General features: G+C 42.8%; 1 protein-coding gene across 15 annotated transcripts in view; it reads left to right on the plus strand.

Moving 5' to 3' along the window:
- CADPS (calcium dependent secretion activator) overlaps window positions 1-17,233 on the plus strand; it is a 202,927-nt gene that overhangs the window by 156,672 nt on the left and 29,022 nt on the right. For 5 of the 15 annotated variants that reach the window (XM_074550477.1, XM_074550474.1, XM_014268054.3 and 2 more), the window contains 4 exons: window positions 7,241-7,396; window positions 10,163-10,310; window positions 15,862-15,936; window positions 17,005-17,088. In XM_074550477.1, coding sequence (XP_074406578.1) covers window positions 7,241-7,396; window positions 10,163-10,310; window positions 15,862-15,936; window positions 17,005-17,088 — 463 coding nt within the window. Of the gene's footprint in view, window positions 1-4,007; window positions 4,155-7,240; window positions 7,397-10,162; window positions 10,311-14,519; window positions 14,535-15,861; window positions 15,937-17,004; window positions 17,089-17,233 lie in introns of all 15 variants that reach the window. The other 10 variants (XM_074550466.1, XM_074550468.1, XM_074550469.1 and 7 more) reach the window with 3 other exon arrangements.

The following is a 17,233-nucleotide window of genomic DNA, read 5'->3' on the forward strand; positions in this document are numbered from 1 at the left end:
AGTCAAGGCTGAAATATGTAGCCCTCCATAACCTGACCAGATGGCAGTTTGCAAGCATGTATTTCTTCTATTTTCATTGCTGAATACTCTGCACCTTATGCTCTGAGGAGTTAGGTATAGAAATCACAGTGAGAGAGAGATACTGTTAAGTATTGAAAAAAATGGTGGGGGGAAAGCATGGACGTTGTGTGCTCATGAGGGCTCTGTAATCTGCCTCTGCAGAGCTGCTGAATTTGCAGGGGGTCCGTGCCCTATAGCTAGAGCAGCTGGTGCGCTTGTGTGAATCCACGCAGAGAAATGTGGAACACTTGTCCTTCGCACAGTCATCCAAGTATGCAGGATGCAGAGTAGGTCTGTTCTCTGGTGAGTTGAGAGGTCTTGGAAAAGTAGGGTTTGCAATGGGGTTTTTTTCATGCTAGCTTCTCGGAGAGTGCTGATTTATCTCGCAGCCAGCTGACACGTATGTGTGTGTGTCTCTGTGTGTGTGTCTGTGTTGAAAGATCTTTTTGAGCAAATGCTAAAGCTCATGCAATGACAACCAATTTCAATGGCTTGACTAGGACATTACTCATTGACCCAGGGCTCTCTACCACTCTGTAGTCCTGGCTTTAGCATCTATTAATTGCTCACTAACCCTTTGCAGACTATTTATAAATGTATCATTAATATAAATGTCAGAACTTGAACAATATGATTATACTAATCATTTTATAAGGTTGTACAACTACAGAATGATAGTGAAAAATGTTTCCCCTTAAAAGAAGCACCGCTGTAGTGAAAGTGAGTATTTTTGTTACTATTCTGGGTGTCAGTCAGGAAGAGCACAGATTTGACTGCCTACTTCACTACCAAGCTCTTTGCTTCACATCAAGGCTTTTGTGAAAAGATTTGCTCTTGAGCATTTGCTCAGCCTCGACAGTGAGGTTTCAAGTGTTTATAGTGATGGAAGAAACAGGCATTTGCGTCCTCCATCACTAAATCATTTCAGGCATCCTGTAGGAACTGAGCATTTAGGTGTGGCCAAGGGTCTCGTTCAGCTCTATTCTTAAGCCAGGAGACAGCTCAGTAAAAATACTGTGATTTTTCTGCCCTCCTTTCACTATGGGAGCAGTCGCGGTGCAACTGGACGTGCTCCATCCAGTGCTGCGGTACAGTGTGAGCGCTGGGAGGGTGTGCAGGGGTGCACTGCCAGTCTGTTTGCACTGAGAACTTCCCAGCAGACAGTCCAGGTGAGGGCATTTCCACAGCTCACACACACAAACAGGGCTGAAGCAGAAGACACCAGGAAAACAAGCAGTGCAGCTCCAGAGCTTGTGTCTCTCATCAATCGTATCAGGATCCAGTCCTGAAGCTGAGTCGTCTTAAATCAGACAGCCCTCATCTTGTTGATGCAAATGCCCACATTCCCTGCCTGATGGCTGAGGTTATATTTAGCCATCTATATTAAATAGGCATGGCTGGCTTCTAGAAACCGTTTCTCATCTTGGACCTGTATTTTTATGGTCTGAACAATTGCAGGCTTCATGGAACATTTGTTGGTAATATTAATCATTTTTTAGAGGTCTCACTGCAACTGTTAGTCAGATAATTAGATCAGCTGAACCTGAAAAACTGTGCATGTCAATTCAGGAGAATATTTTTTTTACATTAGTTACTGTATGTTAACATAATATACTCCATTATTTTGCTGTTTTGTTTTGTTTTAAAAGTACTAACTTATTCTTGCAACATATTCTTGCATCAGCAAAATAATGTGTTGTATAAAAGAAATATGTTTCCGTGTGAATATAGTATACTGTTTACTCTAGAAGTCATATTTTATTAATACAGTGTTTTTATTAATATAACACTGTCACTTCTTGAATTTTAATATTAAAACCAAAGGTCCTCTGATTTATGTATTTACCATCTGGCTAAGTTATTTAAGTTGCTTTTCCTTATACATTTATATGTTGTCCACCTCTTGCTATTTCTTTATTTATTCCATATCAGTATCTAACCACATGCACTGCCATTTCTGAAGATTTAACACTCTCTCAATCACTATGTAGTCTATGTCTCATTCAATAGTCATATCATCTTAGCAGCAGATACAGTATGAATGGAAACAATGGACAGCTTTGTGACAGTAGTGAATTCTCCTCTTTGCCTGAAACAGAGAACACACAGATAGCAGGAATTTAAATCTGCTAAAAATCATAGAAATAATTAGAAATCAGAGCATAGTGATGAGGCTTTTTTCACTGGAAAAAAACTTTGATTTGTGATTTTCCTCTTCAACAAGGGATTTTATTCACAAAGAATGAAGTCTGTTCCCTAACATTCACCAGCAATGACAAGCTGAGCTCTTGCAGAGATGTGGTTCACATCGTCTGATGCGTTAGGAAACATTTATTCAGGCAGCTCAATTCCACTGCTTTGGGGGTTGATATATAAAACTTGCAGTAAGAAATGAAGTGCTAAATATGTCTCAGGGAAGTTACTAGGATTTTAATATGCCTTGAAAGACATAGTGTATAATTTGATAGTTTCACAGGAAGCCAGATAATGATGTCTGTAAAGTAACTCATTTAATCCAGGGAAATGGGAAAGACCTCCAAAGGTGCCATATCCTGGTGCAGTCTCAGAGCAGACAAGTTTGGATGCTGAAGCAGTGCCTGTGTGCATCAATAGGAAAGCTTTCAGCAGCTTCAGCAGTGCAGGGTGAAGCTGAAATTCCTGAATTTCTAATTCCATTTCACTGAGTCCCAAGTAACAGTTTGGTGAAAACGCATCTGGTTTTGCTCCTCACATGGGACTGTAAAACCACCTGTGGGTTGTGTACCAGGGGGTCAGACAGTGTTCCTGGGAGAGGGCAGAAATGAGACATTGTTCTGAAACTGGCCTCTCTTCTGAGAGTCAGGTAATATGTGAGTTGGGTAATTGAGTTCTGTGTTTTGCTGATTCCCAGATCTCCTGATGTTTTAATTTTACATGTGGAATATAACTGTGATGATATACTCATTAAAACAGGATTAGACCAATTGCAACATCTAGAGACTTAGTACAGTGAAATATGTCAGGGTGCATTCCAAACTTTGGGCATGCAGTGCTGTTACATGCACCTTGTTCCAGGAGAGAATCTTGCACTAAATCAACACAGCTGTCCACTTTTTAAAGATCTCTATTTGCATAACAGTTACACATCTAAAAATACGGATTGAAGTCATGATGCCCAAGTAGACATGCTTTATATTAACCTTTGAATATCTTAATCACCTCATGGCCCCCTTTCAGCCATGAAACAGTCACATACTAGTCCTGGATTCATTTACAAAGTGCAGATTATGCACAGTGCACAAATAGTGGGGCTGGGCAATCCTTTGTTTTGCACCCAGGAATGCAAGGGAGGATCAGGGCACAGTCTTCACAGAGGAAGAACCTTGTAGTTCACTATCTCATCACTCCAGATTAGCCCATCTTTATTTGTGGAGGGTCTAAGACAGAGAGCTTTTGCAGCAAAATTGCAACTCCATTGAGCTTGGTAGTGAGAAAAACTCTTATGGCTGGAATTCCAGACTCTCTCTTTATTATTTCAAATTCCAGTCCCTTAGCAGATCTCGTAGTTTAGCACTTCCATTGAGCCTGTGTGTGCAAGAACTGAGACTCTTCCTTAAAAGAGAGATGTTTTGGAAGAAAAGCTGCTCTCTGCACTTTGAAATGGTATCAGGACTTGAAGGTGCAGTTATTTTCACAGGTGTTTAAATTCTCTGTCTATTTTTCCCTTTGCAATTCTTCTTTTCATTCCGATTTGCTTTTTTCTTGAAGGAATTTGAATTTTATAGCAGACTGAAAACTCAATACATAAACTTTCATACTCATGCTTCTTTCTGAAATGTTTTGCTTTAGTTTTTTAACTGTCCTCATGCTGTGAACTTTGCAGATTTGTTTCTGAGTGTCATGTGCTTCTGCTACATCGGCATTGTCACTGTTATGGTATTTTTTCTTTCTGTCTGTTTCTTCCACAGGAGTTTAACAAGTAATCTGCCCAATGTGAATCTACCAAATGTGAATCTCCCTAAAGTACCAAATCTACCAGTTAACATCCCACTAGGCATCCCACAAATGCCTAGCTTTTCTGCACCGTCATGGATGGCTGCTATTTATGATTCTGAGTGTGTATTCAGTTCAAATTAGATCTCATTTAAATTTAAAGTAATCTTGGCATGGATATGTATTGTTTGTTTCTGTGCATTACATAAAACTTTAAAGAGTGATACAGTTAATTAGATGTTTTCTGAATGAGACACTAGTGAATTTCTGGCATGTGTATTTTGAGGGTTTTTTTGTATAAACCTTGAAAATTTGTCTCAACTCCCACTGAGAGTTTGAGCAAGTATCTTGCTTTACAAAATAGCTGTCAACAATGGGGTATGGTCTGAATAACATACAAACCACAGAACTCACAATGTGACATTATGTGTCTCAGCAAAGAGTTTTGTCCAAAAGAGTAGATTAATCAATTTCAATGCCAGTCAACCAATTTCTGTGGACCAGATGTAGATCTAAAAATGAATTTTATTTAATGTGAGCTCTGCAATTCCCAGATAATTTTTGTCTTGACTTTGGTGAAGCAGTCTAAGAAAGAGGAGCACCCTGTAACAGTTTTCCTTCACGTTGGGGGATGATCCCGAGAGCAATTAAAGCTCCATAGCCTTCATTACTGCCCAAATAATGCCATGACCAACTAAAGAAAGAGATTTTCAATGTAATTTTTAGATCGTGGCTTGGAAAATAGTGTCAAAGCAGTCACTCTGTAGGAGCCTTGAGCTCTGTGCTTCCTGCCTGAGAGTCCCCAGGGTGCATGTGTGAAGCTCAGGGGAAACATACCACAAATCCTCAGCACTCCTCAGGATTAGGCAAGTTCTCTTACGGGAGATTTCTCACTGAGCACTGTGGAGGGTGGTACCCAGTGGGCTCAACCCAAATCTCATCATTTGAGGTAGCTCATCTCCCAAGATGTCCTATCATGGGAACTGCTATTTGTCCATTTTCCTTCTAAAGTCCTAGAGAGTTATTTGGGGTTGGCATAGGCTGGTCTCAGACAGCACTGTGGTGCTTTACCTCTGTCCTCTCACTTAATAGATAAAATAAAGAACTCACCGCACAATCTCCTGTTCCCTTGTACTGAAACACCCTCAATTACATCTACACCTGGAGTCCACCAGAATGCCTCTGCCATTAGTCTGGCACAGGCAGGATTGCAGAGCACTGGTAATGAATGAAAGCAAAGAAAACACTGATGTGAGATATTTTTAAATAGATTTAAAACCTTTTAAACTATTAGCTTGGTTGTTTATGTTTCAAAGCCATACAACTCATATTCATGCTAAGATAGTTATTTTAAAGGCTAGCTTAGGCAGTTGTCTGTAAAGAGTACTTGAAAGTTTTAATCTTGCTCTGTGCATGCTTTGTGGTATTGCCCTTGAAAAGATAAGAATCATGTAATGACAGAAAATTGGATCATCCCTCTGAAAATGCTTGAGCATCAATGGTATATTGCAAGCTGCCGGCGTGATTAGAGTAATTGTGGTGCTCACAAGCAAAATCCAAACAGTGCATTTTGGAAATGAATATAATATATTGTTTACTTGGATGGAGCCCTAATCAAAAGTGAGAAAAAGACTGAGAATAATTCTTCAAAAATTTTGAAACCAAATGCATGTCATAATATGCTGTAGTAAATACCAATTATTGTATTTGTACACATTAAATCACTTCAAATGTAAATCCATGCAGTTCCAAAACTGGGTTTAGACTGTTAAAGCTTGCTTACACCCAAGCACAGGTTTGAACTAAAAACTCTTGGTAGATGAACATGTGAGCCTGTTGTCCAAATTGGTCCCCTGGCAAAAGCAAATGCCTGATTCTTTATCTTTTCACCTCCCTGGTTCCCTTTTACTCACCCTTCCCGTCCATCAAGGACATGTTACCTGTTGCTTAGTGTCAGATACGTTTCTCCTACAACCAAGACTGTTCATTCTTTATCTTGTTGACTCTGCTAGCCCAGGCTCCCTCAGGACCCCTCTGGCATGTTGGGACTACAGTTCTCACCTGGGAGTAGCCCTGTTTGCATTAGTTCCCAGCTCCTCTAGCATTAACTCAATGCAGCTGGCATCTGTCACAATAGAAACACCCTCCCTCATCTGTTTCTATAGATGATGTCAGCACAAGTGGTAATGCATGGTGTGTTAAATATCTTATAAATTACTGTGTTAGCATTAGTGGTATGCGAGGAGGGGGTTGAAACTCTTGAAGCTCCCTTGGTAATTGTTCTGGAAAAAAAAAAAAGTGAGGGTGAAGAAGAGAGGGAGAGAAGAGGGTTATAGATGCATAAATTTCTGTGCACAAACAGAGTGCAATCCAGTCCTGTATTTTTATTCTGTAAGTGGAGGTTTGAGATATAATTATACTGTGAAAAGAGCTGGTGTAGCTACACACTGCAGGACTAAAGACTTCCATCTGGGCAGGGGTGTGGGTACAAGAATATATGCTTGGGGAAGAAATTGAGAATTTTGTGGCAGACCAAAGTTGTTGCAAAATAAATTTTTAAAAATGTAAATTTGTTGTCCTGTAATTGCCTTTGCAAAGAAAAAGCTGCAGCAATAAATCCTGCTGAAACTCCTGGATATGAGATGTACCCTTAGCTCAATTGACTTACCCCAATTTTTTTTCAGCTATTCAAGAGATAAAGTGTGTCCTCGCTCACCACTTGTTAGCACTGTCCCTTACCTGGAAACGGGGCCACACTGGGGGGACAAGGCAAACTCAAGATATAATTTGGAGGGGGGAGAATTGCATGAAACCCTAAATCTTAATAACTGCATACAGCCTAGTATGGCAGTTATTATTGATCAAGGATTTTCTCCCACAATTTCTGGCCTTAATTTTTAATAATCACATATGTTAATGTGGTTATTAACTAAGGCTGATTTTTACCATACACACGTTCTTCCCGTTAATGTGTGTAACTCATGATGTTGTCTTACTCATCTGGTCTGGAAAGTTTTGTGGGTGATGACAGCAAGGTAGATTAGGCAACTGTATGGTAAAACTCAAAATCCTGATGGTGGAGATGGCCAGCGTTGTCCTGTGTATGAAACTGCTGTCTGCCTTACACTTGTTGCAGGAATGGTCTCCACATCAGGTTGCCAAGACCCCGATGCCACTTCTGACTTTTGTTCTCATTTTGCCCTGCCAGCAATGGATCAGGCACCTCAGAAGATATGTTCTGGAAACTTGATGCCCTACAGACCTTCATTCGGGATTTGCACTGGCCTGAGGAGGAGTTTGGGAAACACCTGGAGCAGCGCTTGAAGCTGATGGCAAGTGACATGATCGAGTCCTGTGTGAAAAGGTGGGTGCCCATGAGGGAGCCTGGCATGGTTCTCACAGGAATCAAAGCTATTCCACCTTAAAACTGGAATTCACCCCATTGCTGTGAGTTGTGGACTCTCCCAAGCAGGCACTTGTCTGTTGAGACTGAGTGCTTATTCCCAGTAAGGCAATAAATCACCCATTCTTCTGGGCTTTGTAGGTAAATTACTTATTTTCAGTGCTGCACGTGAGGTCAGATCTTTGTAAATGCAGGTTGGTGTGATGATGCTGACTGCTGAAGGTATAGCCATAAGAAAAATCCCAGCACCCACCTAAAAAGCACAGATACATGAAAAAAAATCAAGAAAAAATTATTTAAAAAGTGGGATAATGTGTTGCTTGGCACACAGGTTTCACGTCTGCCGTTGATTGGGAAAAGCTGTTGTATCATCAGCCACATTATAGCATAGTTACCTGCAGATCTTCCAAAACAGAGATATCTTTAAGCAACTTTTAGACATACTGGCAGCTGTCATTTTGAAAGCAAAATATTGAAGTTAAATTTCCAACTTCTCCACTGCAATTTATGTCCATTTGCATCAGAGATAATGAGGCAAGAAGAAAAAATGAACTTGGTATTTCTTTGTGCAAAAATTCATAGACAAAGAGATGAACCAGAGAAAAAATGGATGCCAAATATAGCCAGTACATGCTAATATTAACTGCAGTGAGTGATGTGGCTGTCCTGTACCACACTTTCCTGGCCGCTCTGCAAGTCTGAGTGTAGCATTTATTTTCAGTACAATCCTCACTAGCCTGGATGTGCAGTATCAGCACAGGGGAAGGCACATTCAATCTCTGAGATGCAGGCAGGAAGGCAGATAGCTCGAGGCTTGTTCTCTCACCATTCTGGAATAAACCCTAGTGCATTTTAAGTGCAATGAGATGTGTTGCATTTAATATCTTTGACATAGAGCAATTTATTACAGCAGCCCATCTTTGGTCCTGTGTCTGGCACAAACACTGAGCTTTAGTTGTCTTTCAGTTGTCAGACTGTGTTTTAGGAGAAAACCCAGTGATGGAGATCTGCTCTCTTCTCAGCTCTAGCACCACCAGCAAAACTTATTTTCTCTTTTTTCTTTTTTTCATTTGTAATTAAGGCCCTTTTGCTGTCCCTACAGCACAGTTATAGCTGCAATGATCTGTAAAAATCAGAACAAGTTAGCTCAGCTGAGATAACTGGGAAAAATAAGCAAATTTCCAGGTACATCTAGAGAAGAGCTTGTGTGCCTGGAAGCCAGGTGGTTTTTTTCCCTGGTTTGCCTCAACCTTTCTACAAATGTGTTGCCCCTCTGTAAAAACCTGGCCCAGCTTGTATTGGTACAACTATATATAATGGTTGTGAGCATAAGTAAGTAGGAACATGCTCCTTTCCATGAGGAGATGGAAAATCCCAGTCTCCTTGGGTCCTTTCAGTAATTATCAACATTCTAGTCCCCGAGTCCAGGCTAAATCTGGCACTGGTAATTAAATCAGTTCAAATGCCATTGCTGATGTAAACCAATATGCTGCCTTCCCTATTTATATCACCTGCAAACAGGGCCTGGCTAAGGTTTCTTTAGCAATTTCAGTTTGACACAACATTTTTCTTCGCGTCTGTCTCTGAACTGTTGAATCCATGGAGGAGCCACTCTGCCTTCCACACTGGGTTGTATTTCAGGGCTGTCAGGAAAGCAGCCCTTGCAAGGAAGGCCTGTTCACTAATAAATCCAGGCAGAAGGACCTACATACCAGATCAGATCTGATCCCCAGAACGGGAGCTTCACATTCGTAAATGAGTTTTCATTTGCATAACCCTTGGGGGATCATTTAAGTTCAGAATTATTCCTGAGCTGCAGCTGATATTATTTGTTATTTCTAAATTGAAGCTCCTATGTTAATTTATTGGCAGATTCTGTGTGATGTGATAATTGTTCTGTGTTAGGTTAGATTAGTGAAGTACCTCTGGAATATGAAGAGGGGCTCTGAAAAAAGGCAAGGCAATGCCCACCACACTGGAAAGCATTCCCTTGTTAGACTCACAAATGCCTTGGCATTTAAAATATGACATAGGATCAGATTTTGTAGGTTTTGGCCTAACAAAGGTTTTGGTGTCTCATGGCTTGTTACTGACAGGGATGTCAGATGTGATCTCAGTGAAACCTCAGGAGAACAGGGAGGTGTGTGATGCAGGTGTGTTCATGTGCACATGCCTGTGCCTCTGCATGCTTTGCAGATACAATCTGGTGAATGTGTGTGGTGCAGGGAAACCACTTCTGTGAACTCACAAGGCGATTAAGAACTTCCAGTGAGCAAATACTATCATATCACTATAAATGCAATGATCTGGCAGTGTCCTTTCAGTCAAGCAGTGAAGGAGTTTCTGTTATTTGTGATTGCTGCCAGGGAGCAATAGGAGCTTCAGTGCAGCAGGGTGTGGTTATCAATCAGCTAATGCAACCAAATTAAAGGTGTGCATTGACACTGCTGTTTGTAACATCATCACACTGTTTATCAAGCATAAGAGAGTCACAGTTTCCCTGAAACTGTTGAACACTTTATAAATAATGTGTATTCTGGAAAGGGGGTTTCTTTTTAAACAGGAAAATCATTTTTAGAAAAAACACATTTGTAACAATTGCACTATGGCACTCCCAGCAGCATTCAGCTTTCTGGCTCTCAGACTCCTCTCAATATTGTTTCAAATTATTATTGTCTTAGTATTTTTAAAAGCAACTGAAACATCTTTTTCTACCTTCCTTCACAGAACAAGGATTGCGTTTGAAGTAAAACTGCAGAAAACCAGCCGATCAACAGATTTCCGAGTCCCTCAATCAATATGCACCATGTTTAATGTCATGGTGGATGCCAAAGCTCAGTCTACAAAGCTTTGCAGTATGGAAATGGGCCAAGAGGTAAAAATGCAGGTTCTTCCTTTCACAGCTTTTAAAGGCAATGTCATGAAATTTCCTGTCTCCTGTTGTGCTCGTTTCAGAGACGTTGTATCGTTTGTGGATTTAGCCTTCCATAGAGAGTGTGCAGATGAATGTACAGGGGGTTGCTCTCAAATCTAATGAATAGAAACATTCGGAATCCCTGTCACTTAGGAGTGGCTTTTTGCAAGGACTGTGGTATGCATACGGTATCTCTCAAGCTTGGTTGTTGCATGATGACCATAAAAATTGAGTCATTAACTGCACCTTGGAGCCAGGTGTCAGCAACACACTTTCTGTGTATGGCTATTTTCTGTAGACAAACATAAGGAAAACAGAACTGCCAAGTTGTTGCTGTGATGCATGTAAGGAAAAAAAAAAAAACCTACAAAAATAAGAACTTCCAAAAGTAGATTGAAATTCCGGCTGCTTTGCCTTCCTCGAGTACTGGCTGTAATCAGCTCACTTGATCATTCTGGATTTCCAGGTTCATAATGACTCAAGTTCCCAAATAACAAACCTGTTTTAATTAATTGCTGACTTTTATTTTCTTCTGAAGCCATAGTTGCAGGTTGAAGTTTCTGTGAATTGACCTATGAATTAGAAAGACATGGCAAATTGGAATGAATTAAATGCATCAGAATGCTCATTTTGCTCCAGTGACTTCAAGCCAAATTGAATATTCATATACCAGTGTAGAATAAATTCACAAATACTGTTTGGCTCACCTAGTCCGCTGCTTGTCAGCATTTCCTAGATAAGCCTTTTCACTACAGCTTTCCATGGTCAGATTTTGCAGTGAATCATTGCTAGTTGTTCCGGTGTTTTTTCAGTTGTTCACTTCAATTTGTTCCTCTGAAAGAACTTGCTCCAAAGGCCCCTGGATGTTGCAGGGCTCTCTGCCCTGATGTCAGTGGTGTTTGGATCAGATTCAGCTGTTCTTTTTATTTTTCTTATACATGTTTCAGTTCTGACATTTTATTTGTGACATGCACCTTGTAAGAGATTTCATACTGCCCATCATCAGGTCTTCCCTTGTCCTCCAGGTCAGCTGGAGCAGATCTTGAGTGGGCTTTTGTTGTCCATGTCTGGACATGAACTTCTCTACCATTTTCTGTTCCATATTCATACCCATGTGTCTCCCCAAATCATGTTTGTGATGTTCCCCACTGCAAAACAGGATCAAACCCTTATACTGGCACAGTCCCTGGGGACAGGGAGATCTTGGAGATCATGAAGACAGGGGAGGCTCATTGCATTCATTAAACTGTCAGGTGAAGTATTCAGATGGCCCAAGACTGATCACATCAGCTCTGTGCCCAGGTATTGTGTGACCAGGCACTCACTGCATCTTTCCATGCTGACTTGTGATGATGCTCCCTGATTGCCACAGTTTCCTCCAAATTCTGAGCATCAGTCCCACTGCAGGTTCAGCCTGACTCAGACTGCAGTTGACAGGGGAGGAGGTGGCTGTGTGGTTGCTCCCGAGCTGCAGACGGGGTCAGCTGCAAATCTGCCTGGGCCACTTCCATCAGGTGTTTGGTGCAGCAGCTCCGAGACAGCTGAACCCCTGTGGCAAGAAGCAGTTGCTGGGACATGAGGTTTTTAACAGATAGCTAAACTAATGGAGCCTGTAAAGCAGACATAAATTATTGGTGCATAGGTTACCATTTAGGGCTGCAGTATTTTATACACCCTCCCTTTTACTTTTTTTTTCTTTTAAGTAGTGTTACTACCTCCCCTTCCATTCACTTGTGCCACTCTCTGTTTCGACTGTCTCCATCTCCTCTTCTTGAAGCTGTCTAAACCTGTGTGCCAAGGTGGTCAGGCTGAGGGGGATTCAAATTCCCATGTAGATCTGTCATTACAACCTGGGAGATGAGGACAAAATGTCACCCTGCCTCTTCCAGTCTCACTGGAAGTGATGAGGCAGTTGGAAATGCAGCAGAGGCATGGGAGCCTGGGTTTCCAGCCTGTGTCCTTCTCAGTAATATGGGAGCTGGGTCTGTGCCTCACTGAGTCCCTTTGTCCCCCCATCTCTGGTGTGTAGCAGCTGCACACGTCAGCAAGGGGAGGAATGGACAGACAGGGAGGGACAGAAACTCACTGATGGGACCATCCATCAGTGCCTCAGTTGGCACATGGCTCCTCCAGCCTGTGTCCCTGTGCAGACAGTTCAATGGCAGCAAAAAGGGCTCACACTGCCCACCACAGAGCTCAGGCAAGGCCTTTGGCCCAGACCTAACCAGAGATGACGTTTTTGTTAGAAACAAACCACACATTTTTCTGACAGTTCAGTCTGGGCAGAGACTCTTTTGGCACCTTCCTTGCCTAGACCTGACCTTGCTCTGTGGCTTCCCTCCCACCCCAAAGGCCTTCCCTTCCACACTACCTTCAGCCACACTCACTTTAGCAGATACTGGAATGCGTTTTGCGAGCATTACCCTGTGAAACAAACACCCATCATTTCATTCCATTTCCTTGTCTCTAAAGGCAGCTGTTAAAACATTTGGTAAACATACTTTACCATCTTAAATATTTATTTTTCCTCTGAATTTTTAATACATCTAAGGGGATAAATGTATGTATTAAATGTTTCTCAGTTGGTCTAGTATGTTTCTATTTAATATCTAAGGTCAGATGGTCCTTAGAGAAATACAACATACACACAATCTGTTACATGACAAGGCAAGATACTCATCACATAAAGTCAAGTTGAATCATTGTAGTGCACTGATTATGGATTGTAATAATTGAGCTAATAGAAAGCTATGATGAACTTGATCGAGAGTGGGGGCTATGCTGGGTAAAGCAAACCAGCTCTGTGATCTTTAACCTTGAGTGTTTCCATGAGGAATGTAGAAGGAGCTGTTGGAATTGCTGGTTTTGCAAGCCAGGCATCTGTAGCAGCACCAGGCGCTCGCTTTCCAAACAGCCGCCATCTCTGACCTGTCCTGGCCAAGGCTCCCCTTCCCAAGGTGGAGCTGGGGCTGTGGCTCTGGTGGCACAGGGTGCACATGGCTGTGGCTGCCTGGGGCAGGCCCTGTCCTGCATGGTCACTGCCAGGGCACCGGGGCTCACTCTGCCCTGGGGATTGCGGCTGCGATGGGAATGAGCACTCAGGGTGCTGCTACACCACCTCGGTGCATGCACAGGCTCCTGTCCTGCTCTCAGAGCTGTGGTTTTATTCCATTGGGGCTCTTATTTGCTTTTGAAACAAGCTTGTTATTGAACATGCATCAGTCAGTGCATTTCACAGTGAATTGCTTTGCACATAGCTAGTCATGATTGAATTCAAACTCATGACTTACATGATGAAAGCAGTTAGCTGAATACTTGTTTGCAAAGTTTTACACACACAGAAAATGCAGTTGCAGAAGGAAAACAATATGAGAGAGACACCCCAATATATGCACAACCCCTTCTCCATTTCCCTTAGGAAGTCCTGGCTGTGTCTGCCAAGCACATCAGCAGCTTCTACCTGTACCAAGCTGTTACAGGTCCCTGTCGCCCCACAGCTTCATTCCAGCTGTGCTGGGAAAGGCCAGGTCAATCCTGGGAGCTGATATGGCCTAGCTCTGCATTAAAGATTAATAATAACTATGATCCCATGAGGGACGTGTGTATGTCTTGACCTGCAAAGCAGGACATGGAATGGGAGCTGCCAATGCAAGTTTCACCCGCTTGTTCGTGTATGTTTCCCCCGCGTGGGCCCAGCAGATCGCAGCCTGTGGCGTGGCGGTGCCGGTTTGTCCTCGTGCCCAGGTGAGGCTCTGAGTGCCCCCAGCCAGGCCTTGGGCTGGTGCTGTGCCATGTCCCCTGCCCTGGCCCTGCTGCCCCAGTGAGGGCTGTGTGGCTGCCCCGAGGCTGAACCCTGCCTGTGGACAGCCGGTTCCCTTCCTCTTTGGAGCCAAATACTGCAAGAGAGTGCCAGGTGTCAGCTACAATCCGGTCCCTTCCCGCTGTTTTACTGCCACCAAATCCTACAGGTAGCGATCTCTGGCATTTCAGCGAAAGGAGGTTTTGACCCCATTTCATTTTCCATTGCTTATTGTTTCTGTGCATGATGCTGCTGTTCTCATACGTCTCTTTTTTTAAAAGATTTTGGTTTATTTATTGTTTATCTTCATATGTTCTTTTTCCTGTCTTTTGCACTTTCCTCTTTATTTCTGTCCCCAATCATCTGAAAAGTTTGCAAAAGAGTGGGTAAGTGTGTCCTACTTTTATTTTCTTTTTCCCAAATTCCTATATTAATGTTACTGCCATAGAAAAAAAACCCCAAACTGTAGAGCAGTTCAGAGTACCAGTCAGACACTGAGACCAGCAGCTAGCATTTGTAAAGCCCTCACAGTCTTCCTTCCCAAAGTCTGATTAGTATTTAAAGCAGATTTGTCTCTTTCAATGTGATTTGATGTTAACATTTTAAAACAATATTAATGCCAAGTGGTAATGAATATAGTGACTAGCACCAGTGCTTGAAATGTTTGACTGAAAAATCAAATGTTTTGTGTTGGAAAGCAGTCATAATCAGTATTTTCTCAGTCCATTGAAAATAAGAATATACTGTATGTTTTCACTAATTAAATCTTGTATTGGAAACAGGTCTTTTCTAAATTAGTAGAAGACTGTATTTTAGTACCTATTCTAGCCATATTGCAGCTGATTGCATCAGAGCTCCCGAGCTAAGCAAGGTTTGGCGTGTGCAGAAATTGGGTTGGAGACTCAGAAACGCTGGTGCTGCAGGCACAGCCCTTGGTCAGCCAGCGCTGAGCCACTGCCGCGGGATCCACCACTGTCCGGGGCTCAGGGCTGCACTGCCTGCTGCCTTTTGCATGGGACAAAAGGGCTCCTCGTGGTTTGTTGGGTGGTTTTTAAATCTATCTCACAGTACAAAACAGCAAAGCATTGGAATGAGTGGTTAACTTGAGCCATGTGCCTGCTGAACCCGGGGTAACACAGGTTCAGCTGCTTTGCTGCAGTGGGTGGGAAGGTTGCTGCACCATTCCCAGTGGTTGAGCCAGCTGCAAGCTCTCCTGGAGCAGCACACCCTCCCCATTTCCATGCTGAGGGCTGGGAGGTTTGTGGTGCCCTTGGAAGGGGCTGCCTGTTCCCCTCCTGCAGCAGTTGTATCCCACTGTCTGCTGCAATCCATGTGCCAGGACAGGACAATGCCCACAGAAATAGAGCAAAGGGATTCAGAATCTGTAGGAGCACGGGGTGCTGGTTCTCACAGGGATGGTGGAGGCTCCCCTCTGACATCCACACATGGCTCCCAAAGCTGTGGGCACTCACAACAGGGCAGGGTTTGCTCATGCTTCAAAACTGATGCAGGATTCTCCTGAACTCAAGGTCTCTCCTACAAGTGTAAGTAGTCACTGGCCACTGCAGTGGGGCCCAGGGTAATAAGCTGCATAATTCTTTGGTTTAATACTATTTATTGTGGCTTACCAAGGGAAGAGACTGACAAGTGTAGAGCTGTTGGCTGTGATCAATGCTAATATTTTCCTCCCCCTCTCCTTTTATTTTTCTTTAGCACCAGTACCATTCAAAAATAGATGAACTAATTGAGGAAACCGTCAAAGAAATGATAACACTCCTAGTGGCAAAGGTAACCCTCGGATTCAGGTGAAGTGATTCACTGTTAACGTTGCATCTTTAATATGTGCATTTCCATTAAAATGTGACACATTAGGATGTTGAATTGGCTTCTTGTTTCTCACAGGCAGGATCATACATCTCCCAGTCCTTTCATGGTGACTCTTTGTTGATAAGGAGCTGCATGAGACGTAGTACTCTGCTAGCAGGATTGCCATAGTGGGCCAGAAGTGGCTTTAAGGAATGGGTGTGAAGCTAATGGGGTAACAGCCCATGGTCAGCATCACCCCACAGCACTGGGGTGGCTGCAGTCAGGGGGTGGCACTGCTAAATGCTGCTGCAGAGCCATTGGGGTGGCATGCAGAGGTGGTCACCACTCCTACGCACGAGGTTGTGTGGACAAAATAGCTCATCTTGTGCAAGATCACCATATGCTCTTCTAAGAAATTAATTTAGAGATGACAGTAGTGGGAAATACATTCCAAAATGTCAGGTTTAATTGTTTGGAAATTGTTTTTCATCGGAGTCAGCTTCTGTAGCTTAGCTGCCAGCATTCCCCTTGGGTGGTTGTGTAGGTCTGGTGTGCTGTGCTAACACGGAGGGGAATTGGTATGTAAGGAGAAAGATGGTGGGGTGTGTTTTCCTCTAGTTTCAAACTTTCTGAGAACAAGTCATCCCTATTATACAGTGGAGACCTTTAAACATAATCCGCCAACATATGCCAGTTCAATTCTTCTGCAAGAATACCCAGCTAGCTGCGTGCTTGCCACTGCATCCTGGGAGCAGGAGCCACAGCCTTCCCCAGCCAGAGAGGCTCTGCTGGATTCCCCACACACTGCCCCCTCCTCCTGTCCCTGCAACACCCAGGACACTGAGGGGTGATTCCCAGTCAGCAAGGGGTGCACCACAGCACCCAAAAGGAAGCACTCCTTTCTCCCCACTCTCTGCCCACTGTGCTCAGGGAGAGGTGGTCCATTCCTTTGGCAATGCTGATAGGTGCACGGGTTCTTTTGAAGGTGATGCAGATTTTTACACCCTTGTCCAACTATTAAAAATAATTGCAGTATTTTTTGTCTTTTAGTTTGTCACCATTTTGGAAGGAGTCTTGGCCAAACTGTCTAGATATGATGAAGGGACTTTGTTTTCTTCATTCCTGTCATTTACTGTAAGTACAGACTATATTTCCTTTCTTTTTATTTTTTTTTATTTTTTTCTGAGTTGTAACCTCCTGCTCTCCCAGCTACCTAATAATTCTTCCATTTTGTGATGTTAGATCACTGTAACTCCCACATGAATAGATAAACAACCTA

This window comes from Zonotrichia albicollis, chromosome 12 (genome assembly GCF_047830755.1).
Source record: "Zonotrichia albicollis isolate bZonAlb1 chromosome 12, bZonAlb1.hap1, whole genome shotgun sequence".
In the NCBI taxonomy this organism is placed as follows: Eukaryota; Metazoa; Chordata; class Aves; order Passeriformes; family Passerellidae; genus Zonotrichia; species Zonotrichia albicollis.